The 23,254-nt window shown below is 36.4% G+C and overlaps 1 protein-coding gene across 1 annotated transcript; it reads right to left on the reverse strand.

Annotated features, from left to right (window-relative positions):
• Nucleotides 1-68: 68 nt before the first annotated feature.
• On the reverse strand, nt 69-22,003 carry GUF1 (GTP binding elongation factor GUF1). Its single transcript, XM_024573841.4, has 18 exons — nt 21,680-22,003; nt 19,825-19,936; nt 19,307-19,455; nt 18,414-18,494; nt 17,227-17,304; nt 15,660-15,743; nt 12,237-12,301; nt 11,533-11,736; nt 10,147-10,286; nt 8,965-9,088; nt 8,494-8,626; nt 7,582-7,725; nt 6,513-6,646; nt 5,418-5,519; nt 4,442-4,561; nt 2,784-2,820; nt 1,413-1,792; nt 69-940 (listed from the first exon to the last, which is right to left on the reverse strand). Exons 1-17 carry the CDS (start codon nt 21,842-21,844, stop codon nt 1,655-1,657), a joined length of 2,010 nt encoding a protein of 669 aa, XP_024429609.2. The 5' UTR covers nt 21,845-22,003; the 3' UTR covers nt 69-940; nt 1,413-1,654.
• Nucleotides 22,004-23,254: the final 1,251 nt, after the last annotated feature.

The following is a 23,254-nucleotide window of genomic DNA, read 5'->3' on the forward strand; positions in this document are numbered from 1 at the left end:
AACTCCAATAAAGCTTATAATAAACAATACAAGTTATCTAGATTTTATTTCCAGACGTGAAACTGAATATATGCATCTGAGGTATTCTGACAATTAATAGTGGCTGTTGAGCCTACACTTAATAACTTCGGTTGTTGTCATCATGTAAATAGGAGATTTAAGTTGAGACAATGACTCTGCCTAAAATTTCTTAGTCTTGTTCCTTGAGAGTAAAAACACTCCCTTTTTCTCTGAATGTTTTGCATGTTATAAGCCCATCTAGAAGAATAAGCATTACTAATGTACCTGCTTAATTGCATTAGTGATTGAAATGTATTTAGTTAAGTTCCTTAAAATACTTAAATAGCAAATAAGCTAAAAGTTAAATAAAAATAAAACTGTTAGGGTAAAAAACATATATACCACTTTAATTCCAGATAATGAAGTTGTAATAGCCTTAAGTGTTATCAGTGGCTTTTAAATGATAGTCAGTCAGTATCATCTTCCAGGCACACCTGGTGATACAGTACTGGTTACAGAAAACTACCCTAACTACCTTAGAAGGTTAAGAAACAATAGTGAAAAAGCTGACGATACCGGCTTGGGTGCACGGCTCACCAGTTATTACTGTGCTTCCAATGTGTTCGCTGGCACAGTCTTCCTGCGTCGCTGCCCTGGATGTGAGGAGGGCAGTTTAGGTCCCTGCACTCCAGCTCCTCAGGAAATGGCTTTCTGGCCACTCTCACTCCTTAGGTTAGGAGCTAAGCTGCTGTGAAGGAGAGACTGAGAAACCACTCAGGTACTTTCACAAGAGGCAATAAAGCGTGGTAGCTAGGAATTGGGGTTTGGAGAAGGAAGCCAGCTGGAACCCCAGCTCTGTCAGAAACCGATGTTGGACAGTACAAAGTCCGAGTTTCTTCCCCCATGAAATGGGGCTGTGACGGCACCTGCACCTTGACGGCTGCGTAGCGGAAGGGAGGGAAGGCACACAGAGATCAGCACAGCTGCTATCACCAGACACGGGGGCCATTCTAACATTCGGGTCCTAGTTTACAATTTTAATGTTTGCAAATACTTAGAAACAAGGTCCTCTGGGGAATACACTTAGAAGGCATACAACTTTAAATCATGAAAATCATCTGTTTGAGAGCATGGCCAAGGAAGAGAACTTAAGCTTATGCTATAAATTTGAAAAATACTCTTTTGTGTCATCATTACTACCAGTGAAACTTTCTTAGAGGTTAAAAGAGAATGTATCCAGATTGAAAGCACTGCACATGTACAGAATACTTAAGGTTCACTGAGCACTTACTATGTGTCATGCACTCTTCGGAGCACTTTAACTATATTATCTCATGTAACAACTTACACAGGTAAGCAATAGGAAAATCTGATTTTACCAAGGAATAAACAGACTAAGAGAGATAATTTACCTTGCTAGTAAGTGGTGGAGCAGAAATCTGAAGCCTGGAAATACAGCTTCAGAGTACAAACTTATCCATTCACTACTGCCTTTGAAAGAAAAACCAATAGGTTATTTACATCTGAAAACGCTGAAAGTAACAAGCACATTTTATAATGTTCATTCTGTATCAACATATTATATAGATTTGTAAGAAAAACTAAGAGATAAATAATTTTTAATTCATAAAAAATCCTTTTATTTTCACACCAATTATTTATCAGAGTGTGCCTTCAGAACTTTTATAAAAGCATCTTTTGGAACTTCAACATTGCCAACTTTCCTCAGTTTTTTCTTTCCTTCTGCTTGCCTCTTCAAAAGCTTCATTTTTCGGGTAATATCACCACCATACTGAAAAATATTTTAAAAATTGGAAGTGTAAATCACTCCAAAGAGAAATAATCTTACAAGATGACATCAGTACAACCACTTTACAATTACTACCCATGAATCATGAGGAAGACATCTGCAAATACACCTCCCTATTCCCCTTCCTGGCGGATCCTATTTTTACTGCCTTCAAGAATGATAAAGGCTTTATTTTGGGTGGAGATGAAGATCCACAAGGAAATGCAGTACCACATTATGCATGTCAAGGAAAAATTATCAAACTCCTTGCTGATTCAAGACTCCAAATTTTAGATTATATAGCTGTAGTCTCGTACAGGAACCTGCTTAGGCGTAATTGTGGCCGTCCCTATGCAAAGGATTTAGAAACAGCATCATTTGATTCTCATAAAAACTGAGCTGGGGACTTTTTTTTAATAGATGAGACAACAAACTTGGCAAACCAATGCAAGAGAGTTGGGTTTCAATCCCACGTTCTTTCCTCTGTTTAGCCATTGTCTTCAAAATCTTTCCTTATAAATTAGATCAAAATAAATGTGTTACCTATCATAACTGTTATAAAATACAAAGTCTGGTACAAACAATGCCTTTTTATTACAAAATCTTTTACAAAATCATAAGCATGTAATTCTGTAACGTAACGTCACACTCAAAAACACGACATGACATTTTAGGTGAAGTGTTCAAATTAAAACTGTAAATTATTACACCCATGTTGTTACCCTAGCGACCACACCCAAGCAGGCATTACTTCTGCTGGACCCTGTACTTAGCATCCCATACAAGGACATTTTTATAAATAAGATGAAAAATATTTAAGAACATTATCAAAATGAATATGCTATTATAGTCAAGCTGAAATTTACTGATTTAAAAAGAAAACTTGGAGACGAAATAAAGGGTATTATAAAAATGAACAGTGGAAACCAATATATTTATACATGTTTAATTTTAAACTCAAAGTAGATCTATCATTTATCAGGTAAATACTTACACATTTTGCCAAAACATTTTTCCTATAGGCTTTCACACTGTAAAAGAGAAAAATTTGTTATCAGTGCATAACTTCGTTATACTGTTTAAAAATGTTTTATTTTCAAGGTCTCACCTTTATTAAAGATTTAAATGGTAGTGTCAGACCTATGTAAAAGTGCCATAAGCAAATCACTAGGTAGCTCTTAATATTTTATGTGTTTGGGATAAAAGAGAAAAAGAATTCAGAGTGAGTACCAACATATATTTTACTAAGAATAAAAAAGGTCAAGCTTGTGGGTAATGCTGAGGCCAAATTCAAGCACGGTATGACCTCGGCTGCACTCTATCAGGTCAATGCTGGCTCAACCTCAAAGTATAACCACTTCCACTTCCAAAAATATTAATTAAAAATGGTTATTATATCATGACTAACTCCACTGAATGTGGGGCAAGAGTGACTAGGGATACAAAAAATATTAAGTTTCATGAACTCACTTTAGGGTAAACTAAATTTTAATATATCCATCCAAGCACTTATAAACTAATCTTTTATTCCAATAACGTTGCTGAGAATTTTGGAGGATGAGAAATGTGAAAATAGCTCCATTTTTATGTATTTGAAAAGATACAAAAATCTGTGTTTTCTTCATTGTCTACCCCAGCATACTCAATGTTTGCTAACTATTCTAAGCTGCGCTTTCCAGGAGGTTCCCGGTTTATCAGCTGCCCTGTGCCTCATGGCCGGGTGCTCACAAACATAAAACGACGGCCTCTAAAGCAAAATGGTGTTAGAAAATTAAATTCATTGCAAATGTGGGCATAGAATGTATTCCAAGATTCTATAAAACTGATAGACCATCGAGGAAAGAAGAGGAACTGCTCCAGGACACCCCGCACTCTCCGTCACCAGCAGAGCAGCTCCGTAGGCGCCCTGAACCTTACGGCAGGTTCACCGTAACACGAGAAAGGCCGGCTTCTCACTCACACTCCCGTCTCCTGTGTCTCTTGTGTCACGCGTGAAGTCTGTGTTCTAGAGTGCAAAAGCTTAACACGAAATCAGCATTCCTCTCACCTTTCTGATTTACACCTTGACTAGCTCTGAGGAATGTTTCAAGTAAAAATCATCTTAGTTTTTGTCTTTAGGAAGAATGTCTCCAAAACCTTTTCAGTTTTAGTTCCTATTAGTTTATCATCTACTTGAAGAGATAAAACCATAAACACTTTACAGAAATTTCTTACCTAGGAAATTAACAGTCATTCGATAAAATGAATAGAAATAAAGCAATTTCTCAAACTCATATACATTATACTAATAAATGTAAGTAATATTACCCAGAGGTGTTATATAAGTAATTAAAAGTAACCATCATCACTTAAATTAGTGTAATTAAGACACAAATTAATGTTTCTACGAGTAGTAATAAAGCTTACACTAGTAATTTTCAACCTTTTTCATCTCATACACATACACTAATTACTTAAATTCTGCAGCACACCAAAAAATACATTTTTTGCTGATCTGACAAAAAAAATAGGTACAATTTTGATTCATTCACACCAGATGGCACAATGAATGAAAAATTGCTGGCTTTGGCCAATGTTAAAGTTTTCAATATTTCATTTTCTAGGTATATCATTTCTAAAATCAACCAGGAAAAAAAAGGAATTTCAACTCACGTTTCTCTCGCAATGACTTTACTTCCAATGGCAGCCTGAATTGCTATCTCAAACAGCTGCCTAGGAAGAGAATCCTTCAGACGCTCACATATGGTTTTGCCAACAGTCTGTGCTTTGTCTCTGAATCAGAGGAAATTCAAGTATTTACTGACACGAAATAAGAATTTTAAGTAACTTTCTAGACCGTATGCATAATCAATGCAAAGGTGATTCCTTAAGGATGTTCAAATAGATCTCATTTATCATAAACATCACTTTTTGAAGAAACAATTTTCCTGGCTGCAAACATAACATGATCTAGTACAAAAAATAAAGAAAAATATACATTAGAGAATAAAAAGCATTCTTGATGCCTTTCCCTCACCCACACAAAACCACTGATAAACAATTTAGAATGGTTATGTTAAACATTTCCTTCTAGTTATTTTTCTACATACATATATTGGGTTTTTTTACAGTTTGGACTACAGTTCATTGTTCCATTTTATTTAATAAGCACTTTTATGTCACTCAATAATAATCCACAATATAGTCTTAATGGTTTAAAACAAATTATATGAGTGTTCCATAAGTTATTTTAACCAATCCACTATCTACTATTTCCTGAGCATCTAGCGTACATTTCACTTCTATTATAAATTTTTATGAAGATCAAAAACTTTTTATTCTCAATTCTAAACCGATCATAAAGTTAAAGAAAAACATTTTCCTTTTTTTATCATACCTGGTAAGGGAAATATTTCTTCCCATGGCACTATTCTTTTTGACTATCATACCTATTCTCCTTTTATGTTTTAATAATTCTGAAGAAGAAGCATGGATAAAGAATGGAAAAAAAAACTAGTATTAGTAAAATTTAATTACTTACCTTTAAGTTTTCAAAATATAGCTGGCAAAATAGAGCAACTAATAACTGATTAAAAATATGTCAAAAGTGGTTACTTTCACATTCCATGATTAGTTTCTATTCACTTACTTGTGTACAATAGTTATTAGCTCCTCTACAATATTTCCATTCAGCAGAATATCCATTTTCACAAGTTCTGCGGTTTGGTAGCCTGCATCTTCATAATCAAAACTAACAAGGAAAAATGTCCAACCAATAGATAAACATTATACTTCCCAAAATATTATTTTTTTTTTTTCAAAATACCTTCCTTTTTTGTACCTCCCCCAAAGGATTTTACTTTCCTTCAAAATGTTACATACACATTTCAGCAGAATGGATCTAAATGATCACAGTAAGGAACAAACTTTACCATCTGCACATTTGTGAGATGAGGCAGGGGAAGATTCTCTAAAGGGGAAGGAAGAGATATTGGAAAGCTAGTCTAGGAAAATGGATAATTGAAGGCAAATGTCACTTTCTTCCCAATGTTCCCTCCCCACAGCTGGCTGGCTATAAATAATATTATATACCAGTGGGTCATTCTCAAATTCATAAGCTGGGTGTTTTAGTTTTCTATTTTCAGTTAAATAAATGCTATGGCATTGACAATCAGCCATTAATGAATGGGACTTAGGGATTTCAGATATGGTTCTTCGGTCTGAACCTTTACAGGGCTTTTCTGAGGATGACCTAAGTTAATGCATGTAAAGCACTTAAACAGGACCCAGTGCATAACGAAGTGTTTAGAACAGAGCCTAACCTAGCAAATATAAGCATTTAGTGTCAGCTATTAATAAAATGGTTAAAGCTTACAATGCTAATCAGAACACAGTTTTAACTTATAAAACACAGTCTAATAAAATTCCAATTATGCTTACATGTCTTTCCAATTAGAAACAAGAACATATGTATTCTTACTGTCATAATTTTAAAAGACGCTGGTACCTAGAACTACAAATAGGTTTCATTTCTAAACCATGAAGGTTGCAAGGTGATAGTAATACTCTCTAAAACCATATCACTGCCTAAAACGTTGCTAAAAATTCTTTCTCTCTTCAACAAACATCACTAAGCATAACATGTTAAGTACTATGCAAAATACAATGAAGAGATTAGATACTCTTGCTGGTCAATATTTCAAAAAAATGGTTCCAGTATCTGACTTGCCCATTAAATACTTACCTAGCATATCCAGAAGACAGGGACTTCAAAGAATCATAAAAATCCACCACGATTTCATTCAAAGGTAAGAGATATTTAAGCATAACTCTATTTTGATCAATAAACATCATATTCTTCTGAAGTGCTCTTCGAGCCTAAAATGGACAGAATAGAATGTGTTTAATGATCACCTATTCAAATAATGATCTGAAATTAATATAGTCAGATATCAACTACCACCTTAAGTATTACCTTACAAATGTTAATAAAGAGTAGACAAAATGAAGGAACATTTCCCTAATTGTGTAGTAAAAACCTGCAAGCAGTATTTATAATACAGGGAGAATGATTTCGTGTTTAAGTTACAGTATACACCAAAGGTCTTAATCCTTTGTATTTAACAATTTTATCTTTTCAAATTATGAAATATTTCATTTAACAATGAGTCAAAGGTAAATACAGATAAAGTCAAAGTTCTTAATTTCTTGTTTTACAGATAAACAGGATCAGCAAAATTAAGTGACTAACGGAAGTTATAATCTAGTTTATGATAACAGAATTAAAATTCAAGTCCATTAGTCATCATTTAAAAGTTCTTTCCAATATCGGTCAGAGTATTTCAAATAGGTATTTTAGAGGACTATCATTATATCCAGTATTTGGAACAAATCATTTATTATAATACGGTGAGAACTAAAGCAAAATGGAAAACACGTTCCAATTAATGGTGTATCAAGTATTACTAGTACATTCCAAACTATATTCAGTATCAAATACTCAAAAAGTATAAAAGAAATTATAATTTTATCTACTCAGGAAAAATAAGTGTAAAATTTCTTTCCTTTGGGGTAAAATATTTAGTGAACTTACAAAGTTGATCAAAACTCTGGCTCTATTTTTTCTTATATGAAATCAAAATAATTTTTAGAGTATGTGTATGTATATTTATATATATAAAGGTATCTCTATATATGTGTATATGTATGGATATATAGATCTTTGAGAAAATGCATTACAAATTCTGAGAAATCTTTTGAAACTGCTTGAGAGGATGAAAATTTACTTTTATATTAAATTGTATTACATTTACCTGGCAAAGCATCATTATTTTTCCAGTATATTCATCTGGTGTTATAATGGTGCCCAAAACAACTGGCTCCAAATATTCTGATACGTTTGATTTATCAGGGAACTGTGCAGGATTGATGATTGTAATTTCCTTTTCTCTGTATTCCTAAAAATAAGAAATATCAGCAACAGTAGAGAATAAGTCTTAATAAATAATTACCATGTTTTAATTTAAAGTATATGTTAAAATTTATTTTGTTATTGAAGTTGTTACAATTAACAAAAACAACAGAATCCCTTAAAGTTATATTACCTTAACATGCTTTGGATTTAAAAACCCTCCAACTGTATTATTTAACAAGCAATATATTCTGGTGATACACATTCACTAAACATATTTCATGTATCATATAGAAAAGTAGGATGTTAATAATATATTGTAATCTCTCCTTTATATGGCATTAAATCAGTTTCCTAAGTTAATTTTGTTGGAAAATACTTACAGATGCCAAAGTTATTATTTCTTTGAAATAAACATATTGCTACTGAGCTAGAATACAGTGTTGTCCCTATCATTAACTTGAAATCTAAGATATCCTACAGCCAGGAAGGAATGAACACTTCATTCTTTTAATAAGATAATTACGACCAAAATGTATATTCATTATCTCTGCACTGGATTTAGAACAGTATTTTCATTACTAATTCAGTAACAGACTAGTATTGATAATATGGATATTTTATCAAGTAAAATGCTGCACAAATTATTTTTCACATAGTTTCTCCATCACTAATCATAAGGTAACTCAACTTTTACTGCTATTAATCAGGAAATATGTAGTTTTAATAGGCTGTCAGCTAATGGTGTACCATGTGGCCCTGGCATTCTGCATACACATTTAGTTCTTCCTTGTACCCTGACTCACAACAGTACCTTTATCAATTTGGCTGATGAAAGAACAGCTTTATATGGGACGGTAGGAGTTGTCAAAATGACTGAAGCATTATATTCTTGCTCCAGTCGCTGGTTGAAAACTTCCATATGCAAAAGTCCAAGAAATCCCAATCTGGGGAGAAAAAGCCAAATTCCAAAATGTTTACCTCCCATGGGCTCTATATCGTTACTTTGTGGGGAAGGGGTGGAATCAAAAGTCATTCAAGCAATTCACCTCATAATTCAATGCTAGCATGATTTCATTAAGTAAGATTCCAATGTTGCACTGGATTCTACTTAAAATTGCTATAAAACTTACCTAGAGAATATGAATCCACAGTGTGAAATAGGAAGATATTTTATTTCACTTTACACCCACAGGAAACTTATCTTCAGAAATGTTCAAGGGTAACACCTTTTAAACTTTACTTTTCTATAAACGTGGAACCCTACGATGTTACTGAATCTTACCTCCAACCAGCACCGAGAGCAAGGCTATTATCCCGATGGACTGTCACACTGGAGTCATTCAAAGTCAGTCTTTCTACAGCACTCTTCAGGTTGTTATATTCAGACTGATCCACAGGGTACATGCCTAAGGATATAATGATTTCTAATTTTCACATGTGAAAAGTTTTCTTATATTTCATTCACTAAAATACCAGTTTGTCAAAAACTATGCATATGAAGTTACACTGACTTAAAGTATCTTGCAAGTCTCATAGCCTTAATGAATTTACAACTGGATTCATACTGCAAGTGGTCTTTTTATGATTTTGCAAAAATATAAAGAAAACTAAAAAGAACCATGGGAATTAGGCCTAGGAAAACACATTGTGCTTATTTCAAGAAAAAAAATGCAATGCATTCCACAACCGCAAATGAGACTACATTAACAGTTAATAAAAGAAGTAGAAATGGAAACTACACTGAATTCTTAATTCTCTATGACATTATCCATCAAAATCAAAAATAAATTTTGCCTTTTTCAATTCACTGACAAAAACTAGGAAGCAAGTGATTCATCAGATTCTCTTTCATCTGACACCTCAAGCCCTCACCTCCCAAACCCTCAAAATCCAAATGCTGACTTTGCCTAACTGTGGGGAGAAACAAAGTCCCTAATTCCCAATGAGAGATACTGAGGGAGAACAACAAGGTCGGAATGGACACCCAGCACAGAGCAACTTGATGGCCTTCCATCGGGTCGTCCTCTTCCAAATGTCTGTGATTCCACACAGCAGTAAAAGCTTGGGAAGTTACTCCTACGAGAGGCGACACTATTCTCTGCCATGTCCACACTAGTACACTAGTAAAGAAAGTCCAGCTCAGGGGAGAGATGCGGTAATAAACCAGAAACATATTTTAAATATAATGACCTACTCTCTAAGGAAACAAGGAGGAAATCCTTAGTACTATGCTCTCCCATGGCTCAGAGAGCCCATTTCCTAAAAGAAACTAGGCAATTATTCCCCATGTTAAGTTTTACTCTACATATGAAATTAGCTAATATGTAAACAGTACACACGCACACACACACAAAACAGAGTATCCTGGGATTAGCTGTTATTTAAGATGAGTATTTCTGGTAAGTTTTATTTCAAATGACAGAAAACAATTGACCCTCATCCTTTGAACATGTGAGCTCCTCACCTGCAAATACCATTGGTTTCGCTGATTTAAACCCAGGCAAGGGCTCCACGGGTTGTTTGTGTAAATATAATGTGTCTCCTATTTGTGCTTCAGTGACATCTTTCATCCCAGCAATCAGATAGCCCACCTGTCCTGCATATCTAAATAAAATTATTATACGGAAATATTTACTGCTTTCATGTTTCAAGTGCACACTCACAATAAGCTCTAGCTTTCCTGGAAATGATCACCTTCCAAATAAAACCTCATGAACCTGAAACTAAGTGCTGCTTATCAATTCCCAACTCAAGTATAACCAGCACAAGCACATACCATACCCTGAAATCCATTACCGACAATAAGTCTAAGGCCTTTTTCATGACTCTGCATATTAAATACCAACTGAGTATAATGTAAACACAGTGAGAGTAGTACATGCAGAAACATAAAACACTTCTTTTAGTGTAAAACACTGTTTATGAATTGTGGTACAAACGTTCTTTTAAAAAACAACCAGAAATAAGTGAATTCTCAACAAATCGGACATCTATTTGATGTTCCTTTTGTAGGAAAAGAGCAAATCACAAGATTTCAGTTTTAGCTTAGTTTTTACTTTTCAAGCAAATTTCCTACATAATCACATATGGCAGAATACAGACAGACTCTAGAAGTGTTTGCGTATAGTTAAGATAAACTACGTTATAACTCTCAAATGAAAAGTGTGGTGAGCAAAATGTGCTAGGTTTAGACATACCACATTGAACTGTCAAGTGTGGCCCATACAGTCACCTTGTTCAGTCTCTTAAGTTTACACATAAGAAGACAAAGACCACAGAAAGCTCCAACTATGTGTCCAAGGTACTTTACCTCGTCAGCATCCAGGGTCCTGGTGGAGAGGCATTCAAATATCGACAAGTGAGCTCAGAACTCGGTTTTTCCAGCGCACACTACCTTGCTAACCCCGCACAGAGGAATTCTAATCAAAGTTCTGCCACGAATCGCACACCAATGGAAAGAGTTATGACACTGTCTTTACTACTTGTATATTGAAAAGTCTAATTATAAAAAATTAAATGTCAGAATGACACTCAGTATGAATATGGATATGGGCGAGGGAACTATTTTTCCCCGTCTCATGAAATACATCAATATAGAATCCTATCTGCACTGGATCACAGAATTAGTTATGACTAGACAAAAGGCATAAGAATATATCAAATTTCTACTATCCTTCACACATTACATTCCTTTCAAAAGATTATTCACTAGGTAGTTGCATTAAAAAATCAAGTTTTCGTTTTTGTTTTTTCCTTCTGCGTGTCCATATGAGGATCATTCTAAGTACACCAAGCTGAGAAAGGACGGAATCATACAAGTGCATTTTCAGCACTACCGTAGAATACTTACAGTTTATGAGTTGGCTGCTCATTAGGATTCAGAACTCCTACTTCATTAACTTCATATGCCTTTTGAGTATGTGCAGATACAATTTTATCTCCTTTGGAAACCACTCCATCAAATAATGCTACATTGGCTACCACGCCCCTATACTGGTCAAAGGTGGAGTCAAACACCAGAGCTCTCAGGGGATTTTTGCGATGTCCATTAGGACTATTAAAAATAAGTAAATACACAACATAGTACATTAAAACCCTAATAATAAAATGCCTATTTTAACTCAAATACTATGCTTAATTTATTCTAGTCATTCAGAAAGTTTGAAAACTGACAGCCAAAATAAAAAGATCTTTCCATAAAATAAGGTATAATGTCTATTTTCATATGTTTTAATTCAAACTGGAGTTTTAAGTAAATGACTGTATTAAAAACACTTATAAAACTGATGAAATATATTTGTTCAGTATTAAAACAAAGAATAGTAACTGTCACTGTATTCAAGTCTCCTTATTGCATTAATTGCTATAAGATCCCTATCATTTTTCTCTTATTTTTCTGTCTGTATTTGCTTTCTACATTACTATAAATTAAAAAAGGTATTTTCTCTGTCCACAAGAGTATACTTTCCCTATCTACTAAACTAAAATAATACATCATATTGATGGTCTTTGTACTATTAAAGATAAACAGTACAAAAGTGGCAAAAAACTTACGGGGGTATTCTTTCAATGACTGCCTGAAGAACACTTTCAACATTCGTTCCCATTTTAGCAGAAATCTAAAAACATATATGGAAACAGACAAACATTTAAACTTAAAATTCTGCCTTTCTTCTACCCTGGTAACGGAGCCTTATCAGCAGAATAAATAAAGAACTCTAACAGCTATCAATACATTTAAAGAGCACCATACAAGCAGTGAGCGCACAGTTTGTGGACAGACGTCCCTGCAGTACAGCCAGGGGACTCCGCGGCTCTCGTGAAGTTACAAGAGCTTTCTGAACACGGTGCTGTAAGAGCAGCGAGCTCGACAGCCCTCGGCAACAACCATGACTGCGTGGGATGTTTGACTCTGATGCCCACGCATTTCTTTGAGCTTCGAGTTCTTCATCGGATAAGTAAAGTAATTATTCAAATTTTGCCTAGATCTCAAGGTGGCAGTGCGGACAGATAAACAGTACGTGTGGATGGCATACAGGTAGCACAAAAGGCATGTTACCACTACTGTTCTTATCGCTGAAAAAGCCAAGACTCCCAACACGTGTGCATGTCTGACCTTTGCCATCACCAGTACCTGCACTGTTTCTGAAATTTTGATTTCAAAATCCAGTCCCTGAACACCTCCTCTTACCCTCCAAACTCCCTCTAGATCAGGTTTCCAACTCAGCAGCAAAGGCATTTTGGGCTGAATAATTCTGCTGGGGGGTGTATTCTGTGTATGACATTTAACAGCATCTGTGGGATCTCATCTATCCACAAGATGCCAGTAGCACTACCCCTCACTGTGACAATAAAAAAATGTCTCCAGACACTGCCACAGGTTTCTTGGCCCGCAAAACTAATCCCTAATGAAAACCACCGCTCTAGTTTCTAGTACCTTGTCTGAACAATCCTTTAAGATCACAATCTCTAATCCACTGAATGGATGACTTTTTAAAATTATCCATTAGTCCTCCACTCCCTCTTTTCCAGTTGAGCCTCTAAGGTCCACTATTTATAATCACTGTTCAACCACTTTCTATTCTCTATGATAAGCAGATAGGAAAACCTCAACCGTGACTGTGTTCAAATATGCCTGTTCTATGCTTATAACCAGAGCAGCTTAACACACCTGGAGAAAAGTCAAGTAACTGGTCTGGCTAGTTTCTGTGAATTCATGGCCACAGATCCCACTAGGTAGTTAACACTTCCTGGCGGTCCCAGGCCTCATCCCCCAGTAAATTCACGTTACCACATGCAGTGAGGTAATACACCCCATCTTCCTTCAGTTTGCACACTTTCCTCTCTCTCTTTCGACAACTGTTCCTCTCATTTCATTTAAGGAAACAGAAAACATCAAAAACTTATCCAAATACACAAATCCATTTGCACCCTCTGCCTTGTCTCTTGTTAACAATCTGAGAATTATTCCCACTTTCCTGAAAACTCAATCATTCCGCACTTCCATTCTGAATCACTTTCTCTAATCCTTCTCCAGTTCTTACAACACTGTAAAGACTGACAATAAGGTAGTCTGACTCCTAGGACTCCTCCACCTGCACTCTCCCCCTAGGAAACTGCATCCATTTCCACGGCCTCAATCGCGCATACAAGCTGACGAATCCTAAATAGCTGCCTCTGCCCAGCCCTCTCTATGAGTGCCTGGGTTGTAACTTATGTAATTATCTCTACTAGGATGTGGAACAGACATTTCCAACTTACGTCCAATAGAGAGCTTTCTATTTTCCCCTCTATCTGTTTCTCCACAGGTCTTCTCCATTTTCATACCAATATTGGATTAGGTTCTCAAACTCAAAGCCCCTGATTTGTCCTTGTATTTCACTTCCTTACTTGTAACCCACAAGCAAATCTATTATATCTACAAAATACACATCAAATCTGCCCACTTCTCCAACACCACCAACAATCACAGACTTAGCCACCACCATTTTGTACCTGGGCTATTACTGCAAGCTGATTTACCTTATCTCTCCTTACTCTTTTCCAATCATTCTCTATAAGGCAACCCGAATGATCGGTTTATTTCCTCTCTTGCTTTAAAATCCTTTCACTATCTCAGGATGATTTTAAAACTCTGTAGGGCAGCGAGTCCTGCATGACTTGATTCCCATCTCCTGGTACGAAGCCATCTCATTAAACTGCCTCCTTTTTATTCCATAAGTACGCCAACCCTTGCCAAACATGTGAAGCCTTTCCACTTACTCTTTCCTCCTCCTAGAATGCAACTGTCACAAGTCTTAACTTCTTCAGGTCTTAGTTCCCCAGGGAGGACTTCCCTAAGTTACTCTGTGTAGTATCTTTTATCCATTGTTAACTATGGTGCTCCACCTGAAACAATGTAAGCTGTTGAATGAATTTCCTTGACAACATCTGTCTCATTCGATAATTAATGTTTAGTACTTCCTTTACTTATTTAATGACTGCCTCCCAAGTAGAATATAAACACAGTGAGAAGGGATCTTGTCTGTCCTGTTCACTGCTGCGCCCCTAGCTGGCATATACCAAACAAGTATCTGAATGAATTTTGTAAAGATGTATTAAAATTAGAATAGTTCATTAAACTTTAATATAACAATCCAACTTATGAAACCAAAATTTCAGGACTGCCTCATACTGGGTGACTTCATATTAAAAAACCATTGAATTCTGTGTGTGTGCATATTCAAGAAAAAAAAAAGACTGCTTTTTCAGTCATTACCAAGTTGTATGTAATCATCCACTGTGTTGAGGTTAAACAAACAAAAAATGCATCACTTGAAAATTGCTTTTAGAAAATTTAAAAGAGATTGAAAGTGAGAGCTAAACATTATACCGTTGTACGAAGCATTGACATGCTTACTACACACGCATGTAGCAAAGCATAATTTGACTGTGGCTATTTAACACCCAAACCAGCACTAGAAAGGTAAATTTAACAATTCAAATTCAAAATAGTATTATCTTTGACATAAATAAAATCTATTGTTTTCTAAGATTATTACTCTAGCTAACTCTTTTATTTAAAAAAAAGTTATCTGCCAATTCCAAGAATACATACAAACGCTTGAAGGTAGTTTGAATCAGCCCTGCAAAGAAATTATTTCCGTAGAATCAAAACGGCATACAGCAAATAATATTGTGACGCGTTGCAGAAGACCTACATTTTAGTCCTGGCACACGCGCTAACTAGATCTGTAATCTTAAAAAGTGATAAAATCTTTGAGCTTGTTCTTTCAACTGTATAAGAATAATTTCTATCTGCCCTAGCCATGTAATAAGAATTTTTGGTGAGAATCAAATGAAATATTAATAAAAACAATTTTGTAAAACTATAAAAACACTGTATAATGATGGGTTATCAAATAGAGTACTCTGAAATTAAACTTAGGCCAATTACCTGAGATTTTCAAAAAGTCGTGGGGAAAAAAGGTATTTTACCTTAATACACTCATCACTTGGAATATCGAACACCTTTTCAATTTGTTTTTCAACCCTTTCAGGATCAGCATTCTTCAGATCTATCTTAAAAGAAAAAGGAATTCATTGTCTTAATTTAATAAAAACAAAGTGTATTACATATGAAATCATAGTATCTGGAGGTAGTTGAAAGCATAACTGGCCCCTCTATAATTTTCCTTTCAAAAGGATTAAAATAATGTAGGGATAAGAAATAAAATTTTAATAAACACGGCAGCTGACAAGCAGAGGGCGGAATGCAGAGCATGCAAACATCAGGCAGTCAGTTGCTCAGAGCGGAGCAGAGTTCCAAGCCAACTCCTCAGTTAAACCAGGTAAACAGATTTGGTAAGTTAGATGGGGCTTACGACAACAAACTGTCTTACCTACGGGTCAACCTTGCTTCTTTCAAACTCAACTCCAATCTCAAAAAATATACTAAAGGCAGTACAGATTTTTTAATTAAGCTTAACTTATTATTAAAAAATAAAATAAAAGTTAAGCCTCTTCACAGTGCTCAGCTTTGCACTTTAACTATTATATGATATCTGTCCAGAATAAGTCCAGCCATTGTTAACATAACAAGAATGGTTTGGGCGACATTGATGTAACCTGGCAGCCAAGGAAAGTGGACTGGAATGCACATATGTGAACAATGAAGAATTCAGTGTAATAGCCAGTGGGGGTGGTAGACACAATTAAGACATATGCACTGTGTGGCCGTCACATTCAAAATGACCGAGTGAGTATAGCAGTGAATCTGCATCACATTTTGTGTTAAGCTTAAACATTCCTCCACAGAAAGTATTCAGATGATTCAGAAGGCCACAGCTATGGGCAACTGGTGATTGGCAGCTTCATCACAACAACATGCCTGCTCATGCATCATGTCTCATGCAGAATTGTTTAGCAAAACATCAAGTCATCCAGGTGATTGATTCAGCCCCACTACAGCCCAGGTGTGACACCCTACACCTTCTATCTTTTCCCGAAATAAAATCACATTTGAAGAGGAATAGATTTCAGACCATCAATGACATTCAAGAAAATACAACAGGGCAGCTGATGGTGACTAGAACAACTGTGGGAGGTCCCAAGGCGCCTACTTTGAAGGGGACTGAGGCCTCATTGTCACATGGACAATGTTTCTTGTATCCTGCATCTTCAGTACATTTTTCTATTTTTCATATCACATGACTGGATACCATCTGGACAGACCTCATATTGCATGTATAACGTGTAGATCACAAGCTCCTTTCCTTTTCCTATACACACACAGTTTAGTGTAACATATATTTTAGCTGTCCCGCATGCATCCTTTCCTACAGAAACAGCCCTCCATCACTCCACATAATTTAGGGTAACTATTTTCTCAAGTACATGCAAGTTTGTTGGAATATGAGTTACATTCCCATCACTTGCAATTCAAAGAAATAATACATTTAATAAATAGTGAAGTCCCTCGTGTAAAGAAATAGTACTCTTGATATTCACACACTAATTTTAGAATGTCCAATGATAAATAACATTGTTGTCTCATTATAATTACCTTGTTTATAACTGGAATTACTGAGAGCTGTGCTTCAAAGGCAAGAAAGAAGTTTGCCACAGTTTGGGCTTGAATACCCTGGAAAATCAAGACACAGGATACTGAGATGCTCATTCTACCATCTAGCTCAAAACTTCTAATTCAAGACCATTCCACACATTGACAAAAGCAGAGGAGTAAGGCAAACTATGGTATCTGTACTTCCACGCACCAATTTTTCTCTGTGCCTTCACCTCAGAGCGCATTTATTGGAAGGAACCATACTAGGCACTGGAGACACAAAGGTGACACGGACCCTCAAGGTCACCGAAGCCTACGACAGGGCACAGCCATGTGATGCAGTTTAGAAAGCCCAGCACTAGGTATGTAAGGTAGAGGCTGACTTTCTTGGCAGAATCAGGGAAGGTTTAACACAACAAAAAAAAAATCTCTGGATTTTGAATGAACAGTTTGTGAGAAACTGAATGAATCAAAAGCTTATTTTAAATACCATGTCATAGCTCTTATATGGTTATCTCCTAAATAGGTTTCTATGGATTGTTTATAACACAAAAGAAGATGGTAATATTATTGGCATGTTTCTTTAAATCTAACACTTCCCTTATTATTACCTTAAAATCACCCAAAATGGCCTCAAAATATACAGTTGTTTTCTAGTTTTGCTAAAAATTGATATGGAAAACTCAGATTAAAAACTGTTAAAAATTGAGGGTATTTTTTGTAGGATATATGTATGACATACTTCAACAAAAAATGCAATTGATCAGCCCTGGCCGGGTGGCTCAGTTGGTTGGAGCATCGTCCCATACACCAAAAGGTTGGGGGTTCAATTCCCGGTCAGGGCGCATATGAGAGGCAACCAATCAATGTTTCTCTCTCTCTCCCTTCCTCTCTCTCTAAAATCAATAAACATATCCTCAGATAAGGATTTAAAAAATACATATAATTAAACAATTCCTCTGATGAGCTTAAAAGATTTGAAAGATGAATTAGTCTGCTTCACAAGAAGTTTTTAGTGTAATAAAACTTTATATTAACAGGACCAAAACTTATGATTTTGGTTAAGTAATACAATAAACCTTATTTTTTTAAACACAAAAAAATTCTATTTCCAAAACACATTTTAAGGAAAACATCTTGAAACAACCAAACAGTATGTCACATCATATAAAATTAAAAGTACCTACCTCATTCGCATCAACCACAAGTAAAACACCCTGGCAAGCAGAGAGGGACCTTGATACTTCATAACTAAAGTCAACATGGCCCTAAGAAACAAAAAACATTGATACCTCTAAATGTTAGCTGTAATTTTTTTAGGAGGGAGCATTATGACAAATCCATTGATTCCACTTGGTGAAAGACAAATACCATATAGCACAAGTGGCAAACACAAGGCCCGCAGGCTGAATCCGGCCCTCCACCTTGTTTCATCTGGCCCGGCACCTTGTTTCTACCCAGTGGCAGTGCCGAGCTCTCTCTTAACAGTTAAGGAGTAGTTACATTTATACAGACCTAAAATTACATTTGGCCCTTTGAAGGCAACCGTGAAGCTGATGTGGCCCCCAGTGAAAATGAGTTTGACACTCCTGCGATATGACCTCACCAACAAGTGGAACCTAATCAGCAAAACAAGCAAGCAAGAAAAATATAACCAGAGACATTGAAATAAAGAACAAATGGACAGTAACTGTGGGGGAGGGAGGAGGTGGATAATGGGAAAGAAGGGAAGGGTCATCAAGGAACATGTATAAAGGACCCATGGACAAAGCCAAAGTGGGGGATAGGACTGAAGGTGGGAGGTGGGTGTGGGTGGGGCAGGGGAGAGTGCTGGCAGGAAAATGGAGGCAACTATACATGAACAACAATGAAAGATAATAATAATTCCAAAACACGTTCATGGGTTTCTTCTGTTTAGCCCATGCTTGTAAAACAATTTACATTAACCAAAGTACAATGAGAAAACAAAACGCAAAGTTAGGTGTTTAATGCTCATTTCAAAAACTAAACAAGGATCTGTTTACATTATTAGTACAAGGCTGTCTTTTAACAATGGAGACACAATTAATATTAAACTCACCGGTGTGTCAATGAGATTTAAAAGGTACTGCCTTCCTTCATGATTATAAAAGAGAGATGCTGTCTGTGCTTTAACAGTGATTCCTCTTTCTCGTTCCACTTGTAATTTATCGAGAACTTGCTTATTATTCTTTGTTTTATCAATTGTCCCTATAAACAGAAACACATATTTATATGGGCTTTTAAAAAGAAACACCTTCGCGGGTGTGGCTCAGTAGATTGAGTACCGGCCTGTGAACCACAGGGTCTCTGGTTCGATTCCCAGCCAGGGCACATGCCTGGGTTGCAGGCCAGGTCCTCAGTAGGGGGTATGTGAGAGAAAACCACACATTGATGGGTTTTTTCCTCTCTTTCTCCATCCCTCCCCCTCTGTCTAAAAAGAAAATTTAAAAAATCTAAAAAAGAAAAAAATAAAAAGAAACACTACTACATATAAAATTAAAACCAAATTTAAAAAGCATGGTGAAAGTATCAATTATTCATTGCCATCAAAAAGTGTATAATATAAAATGAAAATACCTGTTAATTCCAGGAGCCTGTCAGCTAAAGTACTTTTTCCATGATCCACATGGGCAATGATACTGAAATTTCTAATATTTTCAACAGGGAATCTAGACATGTCAACTTTTTCCTAGAAAGAAGAAATATTATACTTATGATTGTAAATTTCATACAATATGCAGTAAGTATACTAATTCAAAGACTATTATCTTAGCCTTCTTTGAAAAACTTCATTTATAGCATCTACATTGTTTATATTATTACTCTGACAATAAAGTCACATATGGCTAAACTCATAAGCAACAAATTATAATATGCCTTACTGAATATGTTAGTTTCACTGTCAAAGGTCACTACACAGTTAAACAAAAGTTCTTTATATTTCTACCACTAAAAGTGTCCATGAGAAACAGAATTTTCTTGAAAGGAGAACGCGATACCTAGAATTCATGAACTGCCTTAGAATACAGAGTCTAAGGAAACCCCTAGAGCCAAAAAAAGCTACAGAAAAGCTGAAGAAAAAAAAAAAAAAGAAAGAAATCCTTTGCCAGCATCACACATTTAATCACTAGTTAAGTCTATTCACCAGTTAAGTCTATTTAAAAATCTGTGCTCCTGAGTCTTCAAAGTTTAATTTAGATACTATTTTGTTACTCAGCAACTTCTCTGAAGAGGGAAATCAATCACATCTGCAAAAACAAAAAGCTTATTTCATAACAAAATTCAAAAATATTTTAAAACATAACTCAATTTTTAGTTGCATACATCTTTAATTTTGACTGGGATCATTATAAATTGTTAAAAATTGGTGTTCAAGTAAAACACATCAGATTTTTTTGGTACTCTAAACATTTTATTTTTCCAGTAAAATCGTTATTTTATAATCAGCAAAGAAAAAAATCTCATGAAATTACAATGAAAAACATTCTCATAAGCTTTAAGTTTCCTGTTTTATAAACGCTCCTATTTAAGGCAGACAATAACGGTGCAACTATATCTGAAAGAAATTCTACAAAACAACTAAACCTGATTTGTTTGCCCTGTAAGTTTTCTTTTTACCCACCACACAACTCAAGAGCTATAAAGGACTACATCATATTTAAGAATTTTCAACTGTAACATAATTTTTAAATTCCACATTTTAGAAATGGTCAAAACTAATTTTATGTAAAGCCTTATTTTTTCAACTATCTCAGAACTTGCAATCAATTACTTCACTTTTTTTTCTAAATTACATCTCTTCAGTTATCAGATAGGGTAGTTTTTAGAGTTCCTGAACCCCCACCTTCTCCAACCACAGGAACAAAAAGTCAGAATTACACAAGTTTGGTCTGGCTGATCTAAAACACAACAGGAGAGAAGGCATACCCAGCACTTCTTATGTTCTAGGAATTGGACTAAGAAGTTCTATGCCTTCCATCGTGCAATCCTCACAAAACGGCTTTCAATGTTTTATTAGTGTATCATCTAACAAGTTTAGAAATATTTACATAAAGGTCAAGTAGCTTGCCCAGATCACATGGCTAATAAGTTTCAAAAAAAATGAAGGGTATACTAGCAGGTTCTCGGTGGGATTTTAGGACTATTAAAGTAACACAATCAAACCGTTCACCCCAGTGCCTCGCATAAACAATGATTTAGTTACTGACATCACCCAAGAGACCACACAGAAGAGTGACTTGTCCAAGGTCACAGTGGTGAGCGGTGGAGATTTCAGAAACTCGAGCGGCGCGTGCTCTCAGCTCCGCCTCCATTACAGAATCGCTACCTGCGTTCACAGGTAGTCTTAGGGAGCCCTTGGAATCTCCCAAAGCTCAAGAAGCACCCTCCAAATTTTTAATAAGTGGCTAATAAGAAATTATGGGTCGGTCACCTTGCTCTCTGCAGAACCGTAGAGCCTGCCCAGACCCCAGGACTCGCCAGCAGCCCCGAGGGTTCGCGCGCGGGGAGGCCGTGGCTGCCCACGACAGGCAGCCCGGGTAACCCACGCCGCGAGCGCGGGTCCGCGCCACCAGCCCCAACCCACTGGAGGCCACATCCCCCCGCGCGACAATAGTCAGGAGGGGGTCCCAAGACGCGCAGGCGCCATCGCCCGCTTGGCTCGGTTTTCTCCAAGATACCGCGGCTAGGATCCTGCGTACAGATTTCAACCAGTCTTTCGGAAGCCTAGAGAACACAGACACTGCGCGGCCCGCTTACGTCCTCACGTCGAATGACGTCACGACGTTAGCGTGTCTCCGCCCAAGGGTTTAAGAAAGTCACGTGAGAGGAAGCTCTTTCCAGTGGTTTTCATTATGCTCTTAGCTTGGCGGTGGGAGTTAGCTTCCTATCACCTAGCAGAATAACATGAGATTATTTTAAAACACGAAAGTCTGAATGTATTCTTCGTGTTGTCAGTGGTTATAGCTAATCTTTTAGTGCATCTGAAAGGAAACTGGTGGTAAAATTATTGCAATCTATCCTAGAAAAGTTTTGGTCAAAAGTGAAGGTGGGAAAAAGTTATACTCTGAATACCCTAATGTCTCCATCATCGTCCAGTTTGGGCTTAAACTAATGTTTACCGTTACTTCCACACCACCACCATCTCCTCCGAATGTGTAGGTTTCTGTGCTCTTTGCGACTTCTGCAACAGCAGCAGTCCTTTACTTTTCAAATTCATCATTATCATTTATAGGTTTGACAGGCACTGTACCTTGAAATCTCTCTCTTCCATCAAGTTCTTTGCTACCTACTTGGACATAAGATACACACGTGTGTCCAAAAGGCACAAAGGGAGGGGGTCCATCTTCAGGTTCAGTATTGCTTTTATTATCTTTCGGCAGGCTTCTCTGTAACTCCTATTTCTCAATGAGATGTACCACTTCGCCACCAAGAACTGTGATGTTAGAGTCATTCAAAAGCAGGAATCTTTCTTTCTTTCTTTTAATGTCCACAATGCCTGGGAGCTTAACCTTAGTTTCAGGTGGTGTGTTCAGGCTTTTTTTTTGGGGGGGGGGACGTATAATTATATTCTGCTGTGCAACTTGTACAACCACCAGTGATTTGCAAACACAGGATTGCTGGAGCATGCTGAGGTTCTCTGTTATCCTTTCACACAGCAACATGGTAAATTTTTTGAATTTGCAAGACTCATGGGCCCTCAAACTTTTCCACCTTTCTTGGCCCTGTCACTCGCTGGGGAGGAATCTCTTGCTAATTGTTCTAAAGTCTGTATTGAGAGGAATCAGGATAATGTCACTTATATTGACTTTGTCAGGAGAACTTGTGCAAGCTTCAGTGACTTCACCTGAAAGATACCAACCCCTAGAACAATGCCATGCCAGGAACCTTGGCCAGTCTTTCCATGTCAATCTCCCTCAATATTTTAATGACATTTTATGCATTTTACTTATTTTTATTTTTATTTTTTATTGTTCAAGTACAATTGTCTCCATTTTCACACCACCAT

This window comes from Desmodus rotundus, chromosome 4, assembly GCF_022682495.2.
Source record: "Desmodus rotundus isolate HL8 chromosome 4, HLdesRot8A.1, whole genome shotgun sequence".
Lineage (NCBI taxonomy): Eukaryota > Metazoa > Chordata > Mammalia > Chiroptera > Phyllostomidae > Desmodus > Desmodus rotundus.